Consider the following 26,216-nt stretch of genomic DNA (forward strand, 5'->3'; position numbering starts at 1 on the left):
CAAAACTCGCAAATAAATTTAAAAGAAAAATGATGTCCCTTAGAGAATCGGCTTGGTAATTAGTGACATAAAAAGTACCTTATATATACTTCTTTAGCAAAAGCAAAAAAAAAAAAGTATGTTAGGTCTCTAGGTTATTACAACTATAAGATACATCCCCAAAAAGTGAGGTCTTTTACGGAGGTTACGTGATAACCAAGGATTTCACAACTAGTAGATCTATACACTAGTAGAAAAAAAAACGAAGTTCCTCAACAAAGCTTTCCTTAATGTGTTTAAACTATCACCTATACCCCAAAGATACAGTGAAATTCCACTGAGCAATAACCAGGTAATTATCGTTATCAAACATTTATTCTACTCAATGTTATAAATAATTGATTTATGAAAGTATTCAGCAATGGCTAAAATTGTTTAAATATGCAATCATAAGCTCAAAAGTGTACTTTTGTGTTGAATACAGCGTATTATAATCACTGGCAATATTTTTTGGTACAAATGTAAATCCGAATTGACTAAAATCGGTGAACGATATAGTATATATAGTATATAGTATTTATATACTATTATACATTCCGGTCATAGTTAATTTTTTGTAAATTACTAGATATAGTAAAAAAAGATCTGTGTGTACAGGTGTAAGTTCCGCAATAGTGTTAAAGCTTCCGTCTTCCTTTTATTATACAGGTGAATAGTATATTTTTCTTTATCATTAGAATGAAATTGATGTCAATATAAGGTGAGTTTTATTTTAAATTATGTATTCACATTGTCGGCATTAGTCTTTTTAAATTAAGTTATGTTGCTTGGACTTGAGTAGTACACATGCCTGTATTTGTGCATATATCAGTTTGCATTAAACATAAAACATATCACAATTTACATTTGTGCAAACATTTCTTTATTGGATTTGAACTAGCTGTCAGAAACAGCGAGTTACCTCAGATATGTACAATGTACTTTGTGTCTTTTTATTTTGTTACCCTGCCACGTCCGGTATATGTATTCATTAGCTCTTTTTTCTGCTTTGTATCGTCATGATGAGTTAAATCTTTTGTAACCATTTTTATAGTTTGTTCTTCTTTTATGTTGCCCCAGGTTAGGGACGGGCTCACAAACATGTTTAACCCGCGGCATTTTTTATATTCACGTCAGTAACCTGCAGGTCAGTGTTTGTCGTTGGTTTGTATATCTCAAAGCTTGTTTTCGTAAATTGTATATTTTTATAATAAGGCCATAAGTTTTCTCAATTGAATTGCTTCCTATTTTTCATGTCGGGGACTTTTATAGCCAATTATACGTTTAAGGGGTTTCTCATTGTTGAAGGCTGTATAGTTACTTATAAATCGTTACATACACTTCATTTGAATTTTAATAGACATTTGTCTCATTTGCTAGCATACTACATATCCTTATTCTTACAAAATGATATGGAATATTACAGTTTGCATTCTTGCATATATGATATAATATGACTTATTCAAGTTTCTTTTTTGAAAACAGACATATGACATATTACAGTTTACATTCTGACACCCATGAGACGAAGTGACAGATAATATGAAACATACTTTATCGGTTTTCTATATGATAGTTTTGACATGAACTTCTCATGAATGTAAGAATGTTTAACCCGAAGTAAGATTATTTTTTCAATATTAAAATATTTAAAGTGAATCGCTTTTATTTTATGGTATCAATATAAAGAACATTATAACCGATATACATATAAGGCTTTGGCTGTATTTCTGCTCTCCTTTCCCATCATATCAATTATCACATATTGACAGGTCTTTACATATCAATATGTTGAATGGCATGTTATTTTATACATTACCGTAGTTTATAAACTCATCATACATAACAGCATAAAAACTTGTGTACGACAGACTTCGCGCGATTCATCTACCATTAACTTATCTGTGATGCTTAAAACAAGAAAGAGAAAAACATCAAATAAAGTTCGATGTTAATGTAGGACCTAAATATATGAATGGTTTTGTACGATATTGCTGTAGTTAATCTATTTCTACGGGAATAATAATATTGAAAAATTATACGATTGTTAATTTGATTTATGATTATTACCATATCAATTATAAAAGAGTGACGAAAGATACCAGAGGGACAGTCAAATTCATAAATCGAAAACAAACTGACAACGCAATGGCTAAAAATGAAAAGGACAAATATACAAACAATAGTAAACATGCCACAACATAGAAAACTAAAGAATAAACAAAACGAACACTTTGATAACCTATGTCAACATTAAAAAGCTGACTTCTGAGTTTGTGATACCATCGTGGCATACCATGTTGTTAAACCAAATCAACATCATGTCTTTGCTTTTTTTTCGCACATTGAATAATCCATCGGTCTATAAATACATTTTTGGAGTGCTTTTGGTAGTTGATGTGGTTAGTTTTTGTCACTCTTGCTATTCTCTTTAATATATCATTCACACTTATAAAACAATACCAGTGCCATATCATAACTGAATACGTTGACTTATTCCAGGCCTTTAATACATTAATATGTTTGTTTGCCAAATTCTATCATTCATCGGTGAATTAGTTGTCATAACTTTGTATTATTTGATGACGAAATTGACTGCAGTTTAAAACATGTGTCATTTACGTAAAATCAATCGTAGACAGAACGTTGCAAAAAAGAACAAGAATGTGTCCATAGTACACGGATGCCCCTCTCGCATTATCATTTTCTATGTTCAGTAGACCGTGATATTGGGGTCAAAACTCGAATTTGGCAATTAAATTAGAAAGATCATATCATAGGGAACATGTGTACTAAGTTTGAAGTTGATTGGACTTCAACTTCATCAAAAACTACCTTGATCAAAAATTTAACCTGAAACTTGCACTATTATTTTCTATGTTCAGTGAACCGTGAAATTGGGGTCAAAAGTCTAGTTTGGCAATTAAATTAGAAAGATAATATCATAGGGAACATGTGTACTAAGTTTGAAGTTGATTGAACTTCAACTTCATCAAAAACTACCTTGACCAAAAACTTTAACCTGAAACTTGCACTATTATTTTCTATGTTCAGTGGACCGTGAAATTGGGATCAAAAGTCTAATTTGGCAATTAAATTAGAAAGATCATATGATAGGGAACATATGTACTAAGTTTGAAGTTGATTGGACTTCAACTTCATCAAAAACTACCTTGATAAAAAAATGTAACCTGAATGAACGGACGGAAGGACGGTACGACGGAAGGACGGACGGAAGGACGGACGCACAGACCAGAAAACATAATGCCGCTCTACTATCGTAGGTGGGGCATAAAAACAATTAAAATACTATGAACAAGTAAAAACAGGTGATATTTTGAGAACTGAAAACATACAAAATCACACGAGGAAATAGCAGTTACAATTCTACACAATTGCTAAGTTATGAAAAAGAAGAAATTCTCAGAAAATCTAGTATAATATTTAGTCAAAGAACTATCTTAGTGACAACTGAGACTGTGTTATCATGATAGCATTCTTTGGTGACATCAATGATGTCCTTGTATTGTGACAATATAATAAAAATGTCTTCACAAGTTCGAATAAACCGCATCTCAAGTTTCCGAATTACAATAGATATTGTGTCAGCTGTAAGATTTCGCATGCAGTCTACTCAGATGTTTTATTCAGGAATTTGCATTATTCTAAAGGAACCGAAAACATCTAAAGCCTTTCATTGCAATTAGAACACCGACAAATTGTTCCCAATGCTTTTTTACAATCTCCCTATCTTGTGACAGATAAATATTGTCCTGATTCAGAATCCTTTGTTCTATTGTACTATATATTGTCCAACTGGTTTGCAAAATATTCAATACAACAGAGAGAGATTTACTGATTATCAACAGGTGGGCAGTCAGTCGACCATTGCCCATCATTTAGACTATACCTAATGTGATTCATCCAATATGACATACTTTTCTTTGAATTACAGCCCCCAGTTGACATAAAGTGATATAATACAAAATAAACAATGAAACTTTTGTAATTTGCATCCTGCGTTTTAATGAACAATTTATTTTCCCGTATTTCGTAAATATATTGTGTCTTGTTTCCGAATAGCTAAATTTTAATCCAACAAGGAAGTGGGGTGATTTTTTGTGCTTTGTAGTACCTTAGTTTTTGGAGCTATTTGTAAATAAGTTAATAAGGATGATATCAAAACTGATCAATATTTTATTATAGAAAATAAGTTGAACTGCAAAACACCTACATAAACGTTGTGCATAGCTATATATACTAGTGACAATGAAAAAATGTTGTCATTAACATCAAATTCACTTTTGGATGAAAAAAAATATAAAAACTTAACTATCGAAAACAATTATTGACCCGATTCCTGACTTAGGAAAGGCAATTGAACCCATGAAAGGGTTTAAAAACAAATCTTCCAAAATATTAAGCATTTTTTATTTTCAAACAACTCATCAAATCTGTTTTGAAGACTTAGTTTCTGAAATATAGAATAGATACTTTTTTGTATTAAAAATAAGAATAACAAAACAATTAAAGAATACAATTAATTCCTACTCGTTGTTTGTCTCCTCATTATAGAACTAATCACTGTGACATACTCTAAAAGATATTGGACAATGGCTGAAATTGTATTAACTTTTTACTGAAAGACAAGATATTCTTAAAACTGATAGGTATTGGAATTTGTACTATTAAAAACTGCCCAAGTCAAAACTCAAGCAGCAAGTCTTTTTAAAATGATCTGTTGTACAATGTTGTTTGCTAGAAAGAAAATCCGAGTAGTGAAAAAGTAACACCAAACAACATAAAAAGAGACAAAATTAGAATATGTCACTAATTTCATTTCTACATTAACTGTGAATTAATACACATCCGTATTGGAGTAGCATACTTCCATTTTGTAGAAGGTCCATCAGATAGTTTGCATTTCTTTAATCATTTTGAGAGGGGTTTCCACCTGAGGTTCTAAGGATCACCTATATAAACACCTTGAGATAATGGGATAATGGATAATTGTAGATTCCATCATTTCAATATAAACTTCAGCATTTATTTCAAGGTAATTGTGTAAGTCTTTAATATTAACCTCCTTATCAACATGAACAAAACACTTTTTAATAAATGGCTGCAAATTCGAACTTTATTTGGCTTTTTTAACTTCTTTAACATTTTGTTCAAGCGTCACTGATGAGTCTTCTGTAGACGAAACGCGCGTCGGGCACAAATCTAAAATGTCAATTCTGGTATCTATGATGAACTTACTTATGTATTCAAACTTTTATTAGATGGTATAAATAAAGGACCACCATTATTTGAAGAGCATATGAAACTGGCTATCTGTAACTCCGTTGTTAACAATGCCAATCGAATTTCGGAAAAATACAATGTACCTTTCATCCTTTTGGATATAATAATCCTCACTGGTTCAGAAGTTATGACCATGGATACATGATTTATATCCTGTTCATAGTATTATGTCTATTAAAATGTACATTACTTATAAAGATGTTTTACTGATAGTAACATTTTGTGCAATGTCCTGGTTACTTAGTTGTCAATGAAATTATATCATGTATATCTTGTTGTTGTAACTAGTATTTGTTTATGTAGGCGGCTTACTTTGATAGTAATTGCGCAAAAAACTAATATTAAATACTAGTAGATATGAGTGTATATACAATTCCTAATTATATAGTTTTAGTATTACATTTTGGCGAGAAATTTTATTAAACTGTAACGAAGAGGGATGACTTTCATTCGTTACTGTTATATAATCAGGTTTCGGAGTAGCTTATAATCTTCAATAGACCAGAGTGTTTAACCTTCTTTTTTTACTTGTTTTAAAAAACAATTACATTTACGTACATATGTTTAAAAGATGATTAATTCACTGATGTACAATACCGGAAGACAAAAGTCTTTTGATTACGTTCAATGAACCGTCGCAAAATTTTAAGTCTGCAAAGGACTTAGCTTAGCTTGTGTATCGTTATTCTATGGATATTAAAAAGCTTTCAGATTCGGGTTAGTGTTTTCTTTTATTGTGCTCGTCTTGTGAGTAATAATCGAACTTATGAGACTACCCTAAGAAACACATCATGAATATTTCTGTTACATAAACATTGATATTTCATCTAAAGACAAACTGAGAACCTTCTTTATTTTCTGAGAAGTATAAAACTTCCTGTATATAGTAATGCAAGGGACTAAAAGTGTGGTTGTTTCAATGAAAGATCGATGACTCCATGCTTTTTGAACGTTTCAAACGTCAGTTTTCTTTACGCATCGTTGTTCTTAGCAGACTAAACAATAATGTGTCCATAGTACACGGATGCCCCACTCGCACTATCATGTTTTATGTTCAGTGGACAGTGAAATTGGGATAAAAACTGTAGTTTGTTATTAAAATGAGAAAGGCATATCATAGGGAACATGTGTACTAAGTTTAGAGTTGTTCTGACTTCAACTTCATCAAAAACTACCTTGATCAAAAACTTTAACCTGAAACGAGACAGACGAACGAACGCACGGACAAACGAATGGACCAGAAGACATAATGCTCCTCTACTTTCGTAGGTAGGGCATAAAAGTTTTTGCGATTATAACCCAGACGAATTTTAGTTGGATGATTGCCATCATAACTACACGTAGATTCAAGAAAGATTTTCTGCATTCTTCGTGAGATCACCTACTTGCAGTCTACTGGTGGTTACATTTTTATATGCAACTTATCAAATTTGATGTAATGGTCTTTGTATACTTTACATTCGTAGTCTATTTTAGATGCTATTAGTGCATTATATATGTTTCGAAAGGAATAAATATGTGCTTCTCATTTAGTGACAGTTCGCAGTGTAATGCAATTTAAGACTTTACTGCATTTTGTCTAAATATATTGCATATGCATTAAGCCAACGTACTATCAATAATTGTTCCTAAACATTTCACTTCATTGACGATTTCTATTAAACTGGATCCAAAATTTAATACTTTATTCTACTAAACACATTCGCACAGTTTTTGAGGGGGGGGGGGAATCAACATTGATTACACCATTTAATTTGAATATGACCAATATTAATACCACACAATCATATAGCAAATTGGGACAAAGAACAGCTCTCAATTTATTATCATATATCTTGATGATAAACTCATCAAAGACGGAATTTGATGCGAGTATCATCTATACAAGTGAGAGGTTTAGCTAGCTTCAAAACCAGGTTCAATCAACAATTTTCTACATAAGAAAATGTCTGTAGCAAGTCAGTAGACAATTGTCCATTCGTTTGATGTGTTTGAGCTTTATATTTTGCCATTTAATTAGGTACTTTCTGTTATGAATTTTCCTCGGAGTTCAGTATTTTCGTGATGTTACTTTTTGCAGATACCAGGATATACATTTAGTATTTGCGCCAGACGCCAACGAAGTTGAAGATTATTGAGGACCAAAATTCCTAACAATTTAGCTAAATCCAGCTAAGACTATCTATTCCCGAGGTAAAAAAAACCTTAGTATTTAAAAAATTATTCAAAAAAAATGTTTGCTTAACCACTAATTTATAATTATTAATTAGATATTGATGAGATATTGCCTCTTATTCATACATAAGAGGAGTAACTGTTGTCTCTTTGGTGTCACATTGGCAGTAATAGATTATAAATAAATTGTTATGTTGCACATACATGTTAAATTACTAGTAACTATAAAGTAAAACAATAACACACATTTATAGAACTGAGCCCATTGACAGATTTCTCTTGTTATATTACCAAAGAGTAGTGGTCCACAACTGTTGTTCCAAAGTCAGTTTTTCATTTCGGTTTAAAAAAAACGTTTTAGTTTGTAACCTTAAAATTGTTTTCTCTCATTCGATTTAGGACTTTTGAACACCTGTATAAACTTTTACCTTTATTTAAACTTTTTGTTATTCAATTATGAATTTTCTTCTTACATCACATTTATAACATTACTATAATGGTTATGGAAATACAACACGAAACTCTATCAATGAAAAAAAATGTTGAGGTAAAACACAACCAGATAAAGATCCAGGTGAAGGGCCTCCGAATGACAAGTTTTTACAATACTATTGTACAATTTAAATGGACAATTTTTTGTGTCAATTCTTTAAACTGTTCACACAAAAAGGTATTACAATAGAACAAAGGTTACTTGATAAGGACAGTAAGATTGATTTATATCGATTTAATAGAGAACTGTGTAATATGTCGTCAATGCAAGGACACCAAGCATAAACCCCCTATAAACACGGAAATAATTTTGTTTTACTTCGATACCGTTTATCTTTCAAGGTATCTAGTAACTCTACTGAAAAGACCCCATCATGATCATTGATGGATATATTATTTCATCCATTTAAATAACAATAATCATGGACACTTGATCAGTTATCAAGAGTTATCTTAAACTGACATAGTGAACATTCGCAATATATAAACATTTTAGAAGGAGTCACTTGAAACTAATTTTAAATTTGAATTTTTGTTTCTTTAAATCAGACAACGTTTATTTGGGGCATTCGACCTATTTTAACTCAGATTTTGGAATTTTTTAATCGAAATTATAGAAAAATGGAATGTTGTTAGTACATATAAAATAGAAAAAGATGAATACTATTAGCTAAAGCAAGTTTAGATGGGGTTCTGTGTATTTACATTGTTTGTACAACTGCCATATTTTGGAATTTCCGTGACCTAAATGATTCGCGAAAATTAATATTTTTATATATAGTATAGTAAATATGAAAGAACATTTTACGATGCGTCTACTCTACTTTTCTGGATTAACCTGCATCAGCGAACTCACTTTCCAATATTTAAAAGTACTTTCATCCAGTTCCAAAGGAAGGGAGGATTTGATCCCAGGTCGTGAAAACTTATATTTTATATGATTATGTAAACCCGTTCCTCCTCCTCTAGCAGCAAATTATCATAGACTTCTATCAATAAATGGTCAACTCGAAGTCAGAACACTGTATGTTGTCATAGTGAAATGTCATATGAGAGCTAAATAGACATACACTGACAATAGGCGTCAAAAAAGATCAAAACAGGGTATATTCCTGCGACTTCAACATGTTATCACCGATTACCGGATAGTAGGTATATATATAGCGAAAGCAAATTTACAGATCTAACATTGTTGGGTTGATGTTTAGACGAGTTGTATATACATTATGTACACAGCCATGTATCACCATCATTGATGGCGATCCGATGGATACATCTGTTGTAGGGTTGTCACTGACTCAGACGTACTTATGAATATAATTATTTTCTGTGACTGTATCTTACATTAATTTGTAGGATCCTTTACTATAGATAATTTAGCTGATCTGTAACAATAACATCTTCATGTCTTATATATCATGTACTGTAGTACGCCGCTAGATTAAAACTGACGTGGAAAGGTAACACATGGCCAGCGAAAGCTCTTTTTTTGAGAGCCCAGGTGGTCGTGTGGTCTAGCGGGACGGATGCAGTGCTGGCGATTTGGTGTCCCGATATCACAGTAGCATGGGTTCGAATCCCGGCGAGGGAAGAACCAAAAATTTGCGAAAGCAAATTTACAGATCTAACATTGTTGGGTTGATGTTTAGACGAGTTGTATATACATTATGTACTTAGCCATGTATCACCATCATTGATGGCGATCCGATGGATACATCTGTTGTAGAGTTGTCACTGACTCAGACGTACTTATAAATATAATTATTTTCTGTGACTGTATATTACATTAATTTGTAGGATCCTTTACTATAGATAATTTAGCTGATCTGTAACAATAACATCTTCATGCCTTATATATCATGTACTGTAGTACGCCGCTAGATTAAAACTGACGTGGAAAGGTAACACACGGCCAGCGAAAGCTCTTTTATTTGAGAGCCCAGGTGGTCGTGTGGTCTAGCGGGACGGCTGCAGTGCAGGCGATTTGGTGTCACGATATCACAGTAGCATGGGTTCGAATCCCGGCGAGGGAAGAACCAAAAATTTGCGAAAGCAAATTAACAGATCTAACATTGTTGGGTTGATGTTTAGACGAGTTGTATATATATATACATATATCTAGCATACATCAGCATCATATCAAATACATGCCCCTGTACGCTAAGCAAATATCAATCAATGAAACACAGTGGCAAACAGCTCTTCAACTTTGTACTTTATTTGGCCTTTTTAAAACTTGTTTATTCGAGCGTAACATATAAGTCTTTTGTAGACGAAACGCGCGTCCGGCGTAAATACAAAATTTCAATCCTGTATCATATGATGAGTGTATATACAAACAAAAGAGCAATATACATGATATAGTGAATACTAAAGATTCGAAAAGTATCCCATGGGATTTACCCAAAATTCCATGGAATAATGATGAAACTCGCGGATTATGCTGAATACCATGTTTATCTAAATTCAAATTGCAATTGAACTGCTTAGTATAGTACTTTAAATGTTGGTATTTAGTTAATAAAATGCTGTTTCGGCCATTTTGGTTATTTACACGACACGGTATTTAATTTTTTAAAAAAATGCGGCGCCAGATTTGCAAATGAGTGTTTTGCATATTTAAACTGTTAAAATTATTACTGTCCCTATAGATACAAGTGGGGTTATCTGGGATAATAAAGAAGCGAACCTTGAAAAATTAATCACATACTAAAATAGTAGACATTTCACTGTTCGCATTCGTTTACTTATTCTACTATATACAGCAAGATAAAAATGTGCATCTGGTGAGAAAATAGTGAATTACCTAAATGCACCATGCTATTTGTAATATGATTGACTTACTGTTTTGTATTTATTACATTTCATTAAACAGGAAAACAGAATGAAGAATTCTTATGTCCACCAAAAGACTGGATCACAAGGAAGTCTAACAACAGCGTTACTAGTATCAAATGTTTCTCTTATGAAGAACCTACTACAGACAGGAAAATGTGGGGATAGCGATAAGTGCATAGCTGGAGTCACTTTGTTGTGTGTGTCTATTTTATTACAAGTAGCAGCTGGAATTATGCTAGTTATACTGGCACCAAGGGAACAGAAAAGTTCAAATCTAAAAAAGAAAGATAGGCAATCTTGCGCCCTGGAAACCGAAGAAATAGTACAAGAAAAAGCTAATATTAGAAAAGCGAGAAAAATTCTAAATGACCGAATCAACACTACAGTACTGATACTGACATTCCTTATTGCAGTGATAAATATTGTTATAAACGGAATTGGTATCTAGATTCAAGTTGAAGTATACTTTAAAATTACTGTTGTACATATTTAGTCAATGTTCAAGTACTTACCTGCAATACATGTAGCTTTTGATAGTCAAGTTATTTGTAAATGTGTTTCATGTGTAGTATATCCATACAATAATTTCGTTAAAAACGTTCATTAATTCAGATGCAATCACTATACATACAAATGTTGACCATATTGAAATGCTATATTGTAAATCGTTTACTACAATTACAAAAGAGCTATAAGCATACTATATCTTTAGAATTTGAAAAGACCAAACTTACTATTTATGTATCAACTGACACGAAACTGGAAGGTAGTTTGTTATTCTCATAACACTATATCCTAATACTATCTGGGTACGGAATAAGTGCAGTGACTACATACTGACAGTTTGCTGATCTTTTATTCCATTTTTATTGTATATTATGTGAAGATTCACAAGGTGAAAAATTGAGATAATCTTGAAGTAAATATCCTTATTATATTGTGTTGATAAAAGTTTTGTTCTACGTGCATTTCAATTCAATGTGCCTATGGTCGACACAAGTAGTTTGAACGAATATTTCATGTAATGACATATTTGAAATTTGTACTCAAAATAAACATGTATATAAGATAATTTATTGTAACCACTACTTCCGGGAAAACTTAACCTTAACCAAAAACTGTAACCTGCAAATGTACAAATTCACACAAGAAATGACTATGTTTTAATGAATCTTGAAATATCGCTACATAATTTCAAATAATTTCATCATACTGTACATGTGTACTTAGTTTCAAATTGATGAGACCATTACATCAGGGTTAACTGCCTGAATAAAAAAAATACACACTGATATGTAACGGACAAAGGAAAAGACATATGCACAGACCAAAAATCATACTGCCTCTGTAAGAACTTCATACAAAGGACATAAAACTGACATATCACAGAAGGACATGAGATGCAATTGATGCAATAGCTCACACTGGTCATCTGAGTTGTGCACTAACAAACCGGGGTAATTTGTAAGCACGTCTGCTTTCGTCCAGACAGATTTTAGGCATTTTATTGTGCAATATAATAATTAGCATATCATTAGGTATAATTTTGTACTTTTAGCCTTCTTTTGTGCTTTAATTATGTTACTAATTTATGCTAGATCTTCTGTTTAAATTTTTTTTATTGGAAACATTTGTAAAATTGGACAAATAAATTGGGAATGTGACCATCAAACACAGAAGATGTGCCCCTGTTTGCAGATAACATTATAAACAGACATACTATAAAAACAATAAAAGTGGCATACTTCATCTGAGTTTTGTGTACAAGTTTCGTAACATTCATTGGGGTCTTCCCGATTGTCCCACTTTTTGAAATTTCAGGTAAAATAGTAATGAAGTTTTGTGGGACAATTGGGAATTGTTTTGGTAGTGATTAATTTGTGTTTATAGTGTGTAGCAGTTAATAACAGGTTACTTATCAATGTAACTAATAAAATATTTTAAAAAAACATGAAAATATTTTTTTTTACATATTTTATTTTGTACATAGGTACAATTGAAGCATCATCAAACACAGAATGTAATATGAAGTCCTAAAATTTTAGTCCTATATGCATGATGTTTTAATAAGTTTTTAGTGGCTTTGATCATGAACTTGCTGTCAGTAACTACGAGTACTCGTGAACTATTTTTATATTGGAGATGATGCACAAGTAGCAGTCCTGGTCTACTCTGTGTTTTGTCCGATGTATTTCTGATTGGTTCCATCTTATGAGATCAGCCTTTTTTCAACCTGTTACGACACTGTCCTACATTATTGGGAGGGTACCTTCAAATAATGTTAACCTCGCCATGTTCTGCATGTGTTTGTCCCAAGTAAGATCCTGTAATTCAGTGGTTATCCTTTGTTGCTGTGCAACATATTTGTTTTTCGTCATTACTTTGTACATAAACTAGGTTATTAGTTTCACACTAGACATTAGTTTTTCTCCTTTGAATTGTTCTACATTTTTCATAAAAGGCCTTTTTATAGTGAACTAAGCGATATAGGCTTTTTCTCATTGTTGAAGGCCACATGTTGACATATAGTTGTTAATTTCCGTGTCATTTGGTCTCTTGTGGAGAATTGTCTCATTGGCAATCATAGCACATCTTCTTATTTTTAATGGAAGTCTGGTTCTTCTTTATAGTTGGTGATGAGTCCTGTTGACTGCATTTTATTGCAAAGACACTGGGAATATTCGGGGAAAAAACTTTGATAGTGATTCGTGGAAAGACTGATGTGGGAGAGTTCTAGACAGCAACTTCGATGTCAATAAAGAAAGTTGTTGAGTTCCGATGAATCTGACGTTGATTGTTCGAAAATGCAGAGAATGTTGTATAAATGTCCCACGACTTCCCAGTAAAATTGCAAGACTAGTGGAAACATTTCTCAAATTCTCTACGTTTGTGTTAAGTGTGATTATGAGTTTATACCTCTTTTTTTGAAAATTGCATGCATTATTTCTAAATTTATTTACAAACTTATAGAGAAAATGAACTTAAAGTTGTTGTCATTTGTTTTAAAAATATCGTACAATTGTTGATATATTTCATAAATCAGAAATATTGTATTTTTTTAAGGGCTATTCCAGAAAAAAATGTATGGGGGGTTGGAAGGCAGTTTTGTCAGCACCCGCCACCCAGACAATTGTAATCGAGAATTATAGTGCATTATTGTGTGAAAAGTTGCTCTGATACCCATCACCCATGTATTATTAATATAATATGCCTTCCAAACCCCCCCTCCCCCAATACATTTTTTTCTGGAATAGCCCTAATCAAAAACTATTTAAAAACTTTTTTTTCTCAATACTTTTATAAAATTAATATTAAATGTACAATAATTAATACCTGTTTATTTAGAAAAACAAACAAGTTACCTTGTTTATTTATGAACATTTTACTTCACAAAATAATGTGGGACAATCAGAATTTTTCATGTTGGACAATCAGAACTATCTATAATTTTAAAAAGTGGGACAATCGGGAATAAACCAATTCAGTTGAGGGAAACTCAAGTAAGAATGGAAACAAAAATTTCATCAATTTTTTCCATTTGTAAAAGTCTAGAATAGTAAAAGTTGCATCACCAAAATCAAAACCTTACTCTTTCATGAATGAATGTTTTTATTACTTTTTATTGACTTTAAACTAGCTGTCAGTAACTAGTAAGTACTCTCAAATCTAATCTAAGGTCCTTTTTGTTGTGGGGATGTACAAGTACTTGGCAATGTCAACTCTGTGACTGTCATACAAGTGAGAGGTTTAGCTAGTTACAAAACCAGGTTCAATCCACCATTTTCTACATAAGAAAATGCCTGTACCAAGTTAGGAATAGACAGTTGTTATCCATTTGTTTGATGTGATTGAACTTTTGATTTTGCCATTTGATTGGGGACTTTCCTTTTTGAATATCCTCGGAGTTCAGTATTAATGTGATTTTACTTTTTATTAATCTGATGAGTTAAGACCTTTTCAACTGATTTTTATAAAACGTTCTTGTATTGTACTGTCCAAGGCTAAAAGATGGGTTGTCATGCCTTCAAAATAGTTTAATCCTTTTACATTTTGTTTGTGCCTCTAATTCAGCAGTTGTCATTTGTTACTGTCAATAGTTTCTTTTTCTCCTTTTTTATTTGTACATATATTGGGCTATTAATTTTCTCATTCGAATTATTTTACATTTGTGATTTTAGGGCTTTTTGTAGCTGACTGCAGTACAGGTTTTACTCATTATTGAAGGACCTACAGCGACCATTTTCATCATGAAAACCACAAAAATAAATATCTATAACCAAATTTTCCCTACATTGATGTTGTAAATAATAAGCTTATAAGATTTTTAGACAAAATGTATTTGATAATGCCATTAGAAAAATGATATACATAATGCAAAAACAACTATCCTCTTTTTTTTTAAAAGTTTGAAAGGAATATTTTAACCCTTTCACTTTTGTATGTGCCCTTCTCAAGTCAGTGGCCTGTAATTAAGATGAAATTTGTTGTTATTTATCATTATTGTTTTTCATTTGTTGTTTTGCACAGAATCAGGTTGTAGATCTTTTCCTTAGAAATGTTTTATATTATGTGGTATTGTAACATATAGTTGCTGACATCTGTGCCATTTGGTCTCTTGTAGAAGGTTCACTTGTCTCATTGAAAATCATACCAAATCTCCTTATTTCATATTAGTATAATCAATCAGTGTGAAGTCTTCTTAACAAGTTTAATTAAATTAGACAATTTATTTTATGATGTAGATTTCCTTTTTCTCTTTCTCTCTGACTTTTTTGACAGTTCAATAGATTTCCTTTTTTCTTCTAATACCTTAGCCTGCAAAATATGAAAGTATATTTTAGCTTAACTGTATTCAAGTAATGCAAACAAATTTTCATAAATGGCATGTACAAAAGATGATCAACCAAAAATTGAATCAATCACCTGTAAGTTACCTGTCCCTTATCATAAAAAGGTTGACCTCACAGAACATCTGTCACAAATCACAAATGACCTTATTTTGGTAAGCTACAATAGGATTTTCTTGACCTCAATTGTGATATTAAAGAATACAAATCATCATAAAAAAAATGTTTACCTGCAATGAGCAAAACAACAGGTGCTACTAGTAGATCAGAATTTGCTTATATTCCAATGCACCTAATTAGATCACACAATGTTTGCTTATATTCCAATGCACCTAATTAGATCACACAATGTTTTCATTGGGACTGTGTAGTGTTTTGTACAATGTCGCTTGTTTCACTTTTTAGCTATAATCTGTTTATCTTTGACTTTGATTAAATTTGTTTCTATCCTAGGCCAATTGTTAACTTTTTTTCATATTTCAAGAGTTATCACTATTGATATTTGAAATTCTCATCCAAAGTAATTTTAAAGACTTGGACATCAACAAAATAATTATTTTTTTAATTTTATCTAAGAGGGTAAACATTTTTTTGTGGTTTGGGACAAAGCTATATTTTTGTGTATATTTCAATGTGTGGTTTCACAGAAGGTGCAGATTAAACTATAAAAAAGTGTATTTTGTTGGAGATTTTAATCTGTAGATTACCTTTTTATCAAAGAAATCTTTAAAAAAATAGGTATCCAGTGAATAATAATTAATCCACAGTTTTGCATATATATAACATGACTTGTATAAGATAAAATAGGTTAGAAACTACCAAAAAAAAACTCTTCAGGATGAAAAAAAATATCCTAACATACCTCCTGTGTTTTCTTTTTTTTAGAATACATCATCTTGTCATATAATCTTTTCTTCTTTTTAGGTATCATCATTTCTGCTAGTCGTTTTTCTTCTTTTGTTTGTCTTTGTAATCTCTGATCAACATTGTCGACCTCCAACTCTCCAGCTTTCACTGACATAGAACGAGTGTTTAACCCCTAAAGAATAAAACAAAGTACAGCGTTAATTGAGTGCTAAGTCTCAGGGAATAAATCAAATTATAGCTTTGATTAACATAGAACTAGTGTATAAATCCTACAGAACAAAACAAGTCATTACTTTTACTGTCAGAACTGATGTTTAATTCCTTGGGAATTATTTCATAAAAGGGAAGATGAATAATAAGACTTTAAAAACACCTACAGTTAGACTAGGCGAATCATGTTGTATGCATCGTGCTAAAACATTTTTTTTCTGAAAAAAAAGAAGCTATATCAACCAGTATTCATTCTAACTCAGTATTCAGTATTCATCCGTTATTAACAGAATTCAATGCACTTTAATTTCCCATATTATATGACCATTCAACTTTATGATTCAGGTGGCACGAGCATCTGGCGTACAACATTTTAAGACTGGAATATCTTAGTTAATTCTTTATACACAACATTTTTTATCAACCTTTGCCTAAGGTCAGTTTTATAGAATGCCAATAAAAATAACATAATATACTGTTATGTATCTTACCTTTGTTGGTTTTTCTTTCTTTCCACTTCCAGAAGTGTCAAGTTTTCTTTTCTTTCCTTTATTTGTTGTCTGTTCCTCTACTTTTTGAAAATTAAAAAAAATATTACACAGTGAATCAATAATTTTTCATTGATTACAACATAGCATTTTTTTAATTTCTAATACAATAAAGCTTATTGAAACCACTGTCTCAAATTCATTTTGTCAGGGATATATTTTAAATAAAACAAGTGAAACTGCGAGCTACTGCTCACTGATGATACCCCCGCCACAAGTGGATAATATAAATAGTGTAAAAATATGCAAGTGTTCGGTAAACAGGAAGTTGTCAAGTGATGAATCTGAAAACGCATCACACGGTATAGCTGACTTATATAAATCCTGAAACCAAATTTCAGAAATCCTTGTATTGTAGTTCCTCAGAAAAATGTGACGAAAATATTTAACTTGGTTATCATGTGTAAAATCATACAAGGGTTCGGTAAACAGGAAGTAGTCGAGTGATGAATCTGAAAACGCATCACACGGTATAGCTGACTTATATAAATCCTGAAACCAAATTTCAGAAATCCTTGTATTGTAGTTCCTGAGAAAAATGTGACGAAAATTTTGAACTTGGCTATCATGTGTAAAATCATACAAGTGTTCGGTAAACAGGAAGTTGTCGAGTGATGAATCTGAAAATGCATCACACGGTATAGCTGACTTATATAAATCCTGAAACCAAATTTCAGAAATCCTTGTATTGTAGTTCCTGAGAAAAATGTGACGAAAATTTTCAACTTGGCTATCATGTGTAAAATCATACAAGTGTTCGGTAAACAGGAAGTTGTCAAGTGATGAATCTGAAAACGCATCACACCGTATGGCTGACATATATAAATATTGATACCAAATTACAGAAAGGGTGGATGTGTAGTTCCTGAGAAAAATGTGACGAAAGTTTCATGGGACGGACTGACTGACGGACTGACTGACGGACTGACTGACGGACTGACTGACGGACTGATGGACGGACGGACTGACAGACAGAGGTAAAACAGTATACCCCCCCTTTTTTAAAGCGGGGGTATAACATGACTGTAAACAGAATAAATCTCAAAAATACTTGTTCAAAAATGTACACCAAACATGTCAAAAAGCACAATTCAAGAACAAAAGATAAACAAGAATGTGCCCATAGTACAGGAATGCCCCAATCACACTATCATTTTCTATATTCAGTTGACCCTGAAATTATGGTCAAAAATCTTATTTGGCATTAAAATTAGATATATCACATAATAGGGAACATGTGTACTAAGTTTCAAGTTGATTTGACTTCAACTTCATTATATACTACCTTGTACCTTGACCAAAAACTTTAACTTATAAGATTACAATTTAACCTGAAGATGGACAGACAGACGGATGGATAAACAAACCAACCAACTAACGGATGCACAGACCAGAAAACATTATGCCTCTACTATCGTAGGTGGAGAATAAAAATAAAAAATGACTAAATACTGTAAATTCAGAATTTTTTTGGATGTATATATTATTGCAACCTATAGATATTGCAATAATAAACCCTCAATTTTAATAACATATTCTCAAAACTTTCTGAATTTTCAGTATTCATCTTTAAAAGGTTAACATTGTGATATTTGTATGGAAATGAAAAATAAAATAAATTCTACATCTAAACATATTATTTCAATGCTATAAATAAATATAAAATATTGTTCTGTTTTCTCTTGCTTTGCATTATTAAAACTTGTGCAGGTAATTACCTTCACTTTCATCACTTTCCTCTTCTTCACTTTCTTTTTCCTCTTCTTCATCCTTGTCTTCCTCATCTTCATCTTCACTGTCTTCTTCATCTGACACAACTTCTACACCTCAAAAAAGAAAATAAATGTAAACTCCTATACATATTATTTTGTCATAATTTAGATGTTGAACATGTTTGACCTTTCTGTATAATTTAAGTATTATTTACTTTAAAGGTAAAGTTTGTGGTAGACTTGGCCCAAAAAAAATATGAATTCATTATGTTGTCCTATTTAAAAATATCCATAAAATAAAAATCAAGTGCTAGTTTCTGGCTTATAAATTATAAAAAGGATTATGTCATTTGATTAAAACAAGAAAATAGAGAATGAATAATACAAGATTCACTGGGTCAATAACAGCCTATTTCAATGAGTAGATTAAGGTTATATCTTTGGTTAGCTTTCTTACTGGCTGAACCATGAAGTCATTATAAGGTAAGGTATACTACCCTACTTCAGATGTAGTCTAGTCCTACAGACAATGAAAGACAGATAGATTGGTTATCTGTCAAACTAGTCTACTATTAAAGGAGTGTAGTTTACCTAATCTTATAATGACTTCACGGTTCAGCTAGCAAGCAAGTTTACCAAAGATATTACTTTTAGCTACACACTCATTGAAATCGGCTGTAAAGGTTATTTAGGAAACTTATTAAATGTAATACCAGAGTCTGTAGCTGATTGTCCAGCCAGCTGTGATCTCCTTTCTGGAGGTACATAATCTCCCTCCTCCTCCTGAACAAATGGTGACAGATGTGGTGGTAGAACAGCACCAATAAAGTAGTCCTCAACAGGAAGTAGTTGTCTGGAATTTATACAGTCGAATACCCACTGTGGCTGAATATAGTACCTGCAGAAAAATGTCATATTTATTTGAATTATTTTTTAAATTACTTTTAAAGAAAATGTCATTACATCAGCGTCTATCAATAAATAAAATCTACATTATACTCACCACTTATTAGGACTTGAAATATCTGTCAGAATAATTGTATATCAAACTTTACCAAACCAATGAGGACACCTTTAAGAAGCTTGAGGTGATTCTGACAATTTCCTTTTTACCTTTAAACTACCCGTAAACATTCCAAAACGTGAAAGGATTTCAGAGTTAAAGGGAAACTTCGCAAAAAAATCAAAAATTGATATTATGTCTATTCTGTAAAAAAATGCTCAAATCCACAAATATCAAAGTTTTATTCTGCCAGATAAGAGATCACCATCGATTTTAAATTTAGAGTATCAATTCTCTGCGTGCCGCCATTTTGTCATCTTCTCCATTTAGAAACCACGATATGTCTATAAATCAAAAAGGACCAAAACTACAGTAACCTAATGTAGTCGTAATTGCATGTCGATATCTTGTCAATCTTACGGTTGTTTTATCTGACTAACGAACTTGATAGGGAAAATGTTATTATTTTTTAAATAACCATGGTCTGTTGTTTTTAAACTGTTTATATGGAAATTAGTTCAAAAGTCAAAGTTCGAATTCATTAATGATCATAAATAAGTGTTCTGTGAAAATTATTTTTGAAAATCTAATTTGTTCATAATTCTATTATGTAATAAACTTTTGGACCTTCCCTTATCTCATCACCAGCATGGCTAAAAGTATTACTTCCAAAGGTATTGTGAGGTGACACGTCCGGGTATTCAAGCGATTTCCTGTACATGTTTGGCTTGCAAGTTAATGCATCGTTTCACTTCTGAGGGTATTGATCAGTGTACAAGACCGATAACTTGTAACTTTCTATTTTGAACTATTAGGTGTGTAATATACATCTCCGTCTTGATAGTGATATACTAGTCATTACTAAACTCGTATGCTTGCTTATAAATAACGTTTCTGGTGTAAAAAATATTTTTTACAGAAATCTAAATAATTCAAACAAACAAAAAACATTTGATAATCAAAGAGCTGAAAGCTCTGAAGAAAAATGACGCCACTGTCTCTAATATTGGGATAGTTTTTATGCAAGTCTTGATTTTCACATACCGTAAATAGTTTAACAATGCAACATGTATCGTAAGCATATAATTGATATTCGTATATGTGTGTGTGTGTGTGTGTGTGAAGTGAAGGTGACAACTGGCTGGTTTTTTAAGACAAATGAATAGGTCAAGACTACCTGAATTGTACAAATAAATACCGTAGAAAGGCTTGTATGTTTCTCACTCAGGTACATAGTCTGAATCTGGGTCCGTTCGCTTCCATTCACGTTTGCGCCCACTCATGTTCACCCCCTTTCACTTTCACACCCTACATGTTCGCACCCAATCTTAATTGGTTTTGTGTTTAATAACTCTGTAAGCAAGTGTTTTCTTATAAGTATTATTGTTGTCATTGTCTCAAAATAAAGTGAGACAGCATTTTTTGTTGTTGTGTAGAATAAATCTTAATCATGTTTTGGATAGCGTATTGTTAAAAATAATAATAATCCTTTCTAAATAAAGTGGTATTTTGTCAACGTTTTATTTTGTGTTGAATAACTCTTAATCATGTTTTGGTAAGTGTATTGCTATAACTTTGTTTCATTGACTTGTTTCAAAATGAAGTGAGATTCTGACTAGTAGTGTATTTTTAATGATATATATATATATATGAGTAGTCCAAATAATTATTACGTCTGGCAAGGCTTTTTAAATTTTATTCTGGAACACCTTCCTATGACCGCAAGGCTATGTTAATTTTTTTCTGGGACGTTGTAGGAAGGCGTCCCAGAAAAAAAATAAAATAGCCTTGCCAGACGTCATAATTATTTGGACTAATACATGAGATATTGGATATTTTTCTGCATTATTTTAACCAGTTGAACATTTTACATGTTTTACAGGATTGTTGGTTTAATGCTGTTTAAACTTTACTGAAAAAAAACACCTTAAATTTGCTAATTATTTGGCATGATAGTTTGATTTATTGAAAGGGACTCATAGTTTTCCATTTTATTTTAATAATTGTCTAATTGTTAAAACAACAGCTTTGGTAAGGGCTTCGTTGTTTACCTTTATACACAACAACATATTCACTTTCGTTTCGTTGTTTACCTAAATACACAACAACATATTCACTATGTACTTGGTAACAGTAATTAATTAATTGAATAGAAAATATTATAACAAATATTATTGGATTATTGGATGCCGAATTGACGTCAAATAGGTGCCGATTTGACTAGATGCCAATTTAACCAGGTGCCGACTTGACTTGTACGTTTCAATTCCTCTGCGATTGTTTGCGGTATTTTCTTGAGAAAACCTATTTTCCATCATCAAAGAGAAGAAGAAACTGCTTTAAAATGATTCTGGAACGCTTCATGATTGTTAAAATAAGTTTAATTCACTCAAAAAACAATTTTAAAACTTGCGATGTTTAAACAGGAAGTTTCAAAAGCACGTGTAAAAGAAGAAATTAACCGGTGAGAGTGGAAATCCGTACATGACAGATATCACTATAGTACGACTTTGAAAGTAAAACAGTTCAATCCTTTTGTAAAACAGTCTTTAATATACCTATCACATTAATGTTTGAAGGGTCTTAAGCTTATTCAAACCATATTATAAGTCGGTATGAAACACCAAAACGGAATGAACAATAACCGATTACGTTTAGGAGATAACTGTATTGTATTTTAAGCTCCGACGGCATCAATTGGGGATTTGATGGTCGCAAATTAAGTTTACTGGCGACGCGTTAGCGGAGACAGTAAACGGGTATTTGCGACCATCAAATCCCCAATTGATGCCGTAGGAGCTTAACATACAATATTGTTATCTCCATTCTAATGAAACTGACTGAAAACAACGTTAAAACATGTATTTAAAGTTTGCCATATACCGTCTGCGCTTGCGCGTACGTCCCATAGCATCAATTGTCAATTGATGCCATGTAAATATGTGATGTTATCCAATCAAAATGAACGTTGCACATTTGTTGCATTAGAATTTGTAGTTTACAAATTCTAAACTGGTTCCCGTCAAACTACAACACTTTGTTCGAGTGTAGTGGAATACAAGCAGAAACCAGTTAGTTTGTTAAATAGAAATATGAAACCGAGTGTAAACTGGTTCCTGGCTGATTACTACACAATGATCATGCATAATGATAACACAAGCAGATTCCAGTTTGTATGGGAAATCGTAAATACGAAACCAAGCGCGGTAGGCAGAGAAATGTAATGAAGTTCAGGTCGGCAGTAATGGAACAATGACTGTGTCATTTTCCAAAAAAAAATCTATTTACATATTTTTTTCAAGGGAAAATTTGGGAAAATGTAAGTATATACTCGTTGTCAATAGTGAAGGACAGTTTGAAACATACCAGAAATATTGATTTAACAAAAATGTAGGCACTTGTCGATCATTCGTTTATACACAAAATGATACACATGGGATAGAAAATTACGGAACTATAGATAGTCGCAATTTAAAATATATACATGTATACATTGAAAATAAGAAAGAAACATACATTTTGTTTAAATTGGGGTAAAAGTTTTGTAAATAGACTATTCCATGTATGCCAACAGTAAGTAATCATCAGATGTCGATGGGCTATTGTATACCAAAATTAAGAAGAAGAGAATCAATTTGATTTAAATACAGGTCGATATCTAACTTGCTTTGATTCATCTAAGTTATGGACATAGTAAAATCACAGATTTATATTTCAATTTGATTGTTCTCGAACAAAGGAAGAAATTCGTCACCATCACACGTGTTAGGTATGATGGATAATAATGTGAACATGGTTCTGAAAGTACTTTATGCCAAATTTCCTGTTCCGACATGTATGTAATATATATGCCACTGGAGGTACACTAATTATTCCCAAGGAATGTGATTTTTTCCAGGAAAACTATTGACTATTTAAGTCTCAAATTAATTTCGGGACTTATTTTTGTTTTTTGGTATTCAATAACAGAAATTTAAAGAATAAACTGCTTCTCTGCTTAAGGGATATTCTTGCCAGTTAAAACAGACTTATATCTATATACAAAAAATAGGGAAAGATGACATTAAATTGGTTCTGTCTTTTTTTTTTAAACATCGTTGGTCAAATAGCTTAAGTATTATACGTTGTAAGACGAAGACTATTTTAATAAGGACATTCCCAAGCCAAAGACAAGACAAAATATTTTATTTCCTCAGACACAAACGTGTACAAGAGGTCAACACATGATAAAGTATACATATAAATCAACAGCAGAGTAGTGTATAATAGCAAGTGATTTTCATGACATTCATGATTATGTATAAATTTTGTTGATGTTTTCACACCTGAAAAGAATATTTGTTCGTAATTTTTTTCGATTCCATTCCAAGAAGATCCTTAAATTTTCTGTCAATTTTTATACCATCTTTTTTTTTCTCAAATAGCTGAAGTATTTATAATTATGCGTTGTGAGATTTAAAATATTTTGATGACAACATTAATTCCGGAATATGTTAATAAAGATCGTTTTTGGATGGACCAAATTCTATAGTTGGAATTGCTAATGATCTGTTTCAAATATTCAAGGTTTCTAATTTGAAAAAGCATGATTTTTAAATTATAATTAGTTCATACACTTGTATTTCATCGTTACAAAAGTAATCAGCAGTCATAATTCATTTAAAAGTAAGCTTTGCAAAATATAAAATATATAACCACTATACAGTTATTGTGCGACCTTATTACTCCCCTAAATTATTTATAATTTTTTCTTTTTTACATATCCATGACTGAAACCATCACTCTCATTTATCATTCATACGAAATGTTGTTCACACCTAATGCTAATCTTTTAATAATCTTGAGTTTAACCACGCATTCAACATTTACTTATAAGTGTCACATAACAATACACATTGTATTTCCACAGTACAAGTAATATTTGCTGGACTGAAGCACAAAGTTCAATACAAACAAGTATTTTTAATACAATAACTATCATGTCAGTTTCATATGTTTGTTTGAAGTATTTGTCGGGGAAAAAAATCATAATGTTTAATTGTATGATTTAATTTTATTACTAAAAATCGTATAAAAAATCGTTAAAACATAAATCCTACAACCAAATTTTAAAGTTGCATGGCTATCACCTATTTTTCGTTGGTTAATAAATACATCAAAAGTCGTTGATGCGCTTTAAATCGAATTATAAGATGGTTAACGAACAAGACTTAAATGAGATTAACTTCACCCCCGGCATGCAAAAAGACTTAAAACTACGTCACATAAGTCAGGAAGATGGAATAAATAAAATTAATAATTCCCAATTTTCTTCTTTATAACTTTTCAAATCAAAATAAAACTTGGTGAATATGTTTTTTATGGTATTATGAACATAATAAGATGATAAGTGAAAAATCTATATTTTCCCTTTAATCAATATACTGTGGATTCTTTTATTTCCATGGGTACCAATTTTCATGGATTATGGAAAACTTACATGTTCGTGGATATTTATTTTGTGTGGTTTTACCGAAGTCTAGATCTGTATACAAGCCTATAGTTTTTTTTATTCGTTGAACTTTAATTTTGTGGTTCTCTTGAACCCACAAAATCAACGAAAATTGACATCCAACAAATAATTATAAATCCACAGTATCAACAATTTAACAGATTGGAAAGGTGCTCACACATTACAACTCACCACTGTCCAGCTGCTGACCAAATTTAAGTCATTATAGTCAATTGTACCTGAGAGACTGAGAGAAGTGTGTTATTGTTGTGAAAAGTTAGTGAACAAGTGAATGGCTTAAACAAGATGGCTGCAATATGCAATATAATTTCGGAAAAATTGTTTTATCACCTTGAAAGGTATAGATCTGTTTTCAAATAGCAGGAAATATATGTAGATTTGTTTGCAATTGTTCTTTTATCTTGCTATGTACAGATTTAACTGTTTGACTGTAAACATTTTTACCTTGACAGATATTGGTTTGGCATTTCTGTTCTATCAATAATCTGATGTGTTATAGTTTCATCATCTTCTTTATATGTAGACCCCACACTAACTGTGTGACACCATGATACCGAACCACCAAAGGACCTGTTATCAAATATTAATATAATTAAAATGTTACATTTTCAATACCTGATATAACTGATGAGTTGAAATCTATTTATATACACTTTATATCTTGTACCTACACCACAAGTATTAAACATA

General features: G+C 31.7%; 1 protein-coding gene and 1 long non-coding RNA gene across 5 annotated transcripts in view; one reads left to right on the top strand and one right to left on the bottom strand.

The window, feature by feature from the left end:
- The first annotated feature begins 654 nt into the window (after positions 1-654).
- Positions 655-11,899, top strand: LOC143074319 (uncharacterized). Its single transcript, XR_012977798.1, has 2 exons — positions 655-739; positions 10,865-11,899. It is a non-coding gene; the product is annotated as an uncharacterized LOC143074319 (long non-coding RNA).
- Positions 11,900-15,521: 3,622 nt separating this feature from the next.
- The window catches only part of LOC143075127 (pescadillo homolog), a 45,385-nt gene continuing 34,690 nt past the window's right edge, over positions 15,522-26,216 (bottom strand). Inside the window, exons 12-17 of one of the 4 annotated variants that reach the window (XM_076250439.1) lie at positions 25,971-26,096; positions 19,725-19,909; positions 19,018-19,119; positions 17,243-17,319; positions 16,537-16,713; positions 15,522-15,642 (exon numbers count right to left, since the gene is read on the bottom strand). In XM_076250439.1, the coding sequence (XP_076106554.1) occupies positions 15,559-15,642; positions 16,537-16,713; positions 17,243-17,319; positions 19,018-19,119; positions 19,725-19,909; positions 25,971-26,096 (751 nt within the window). In that variant the 3' untranslated portion in view covers positions 15,522-15,558. Of the gene's footprint in view, positions 15,643-16,536; positions 16,714-17,242; positions 17,323-19,017; positions 19,126-19,724; positions 19,910-25,970; positions 26,097-26,216 lie in introns of all 4 variants that reach the window. The other 3 variants (XM_076250438.1, XM_076250437.1, XM_076250436.1) reach the window with 3 other exon arrangements.

This window comes from Mytilus galloprovincialis, chromosome 5 (assembly GCF_965363235.1).
Source record: "Mytilus galloprovincialis chromosome 5, xbMytGall1.hap1.1, whole genome shotgun sequence".
In the NCBI taxonomy this organism is placed as follows: domain Eukaryota; kingdom Metazoa; phylum Mollusca; class Bivalvia; order Mytilida; family Mytilidae; genus Mytilus; species Mytilus galloprovincialis.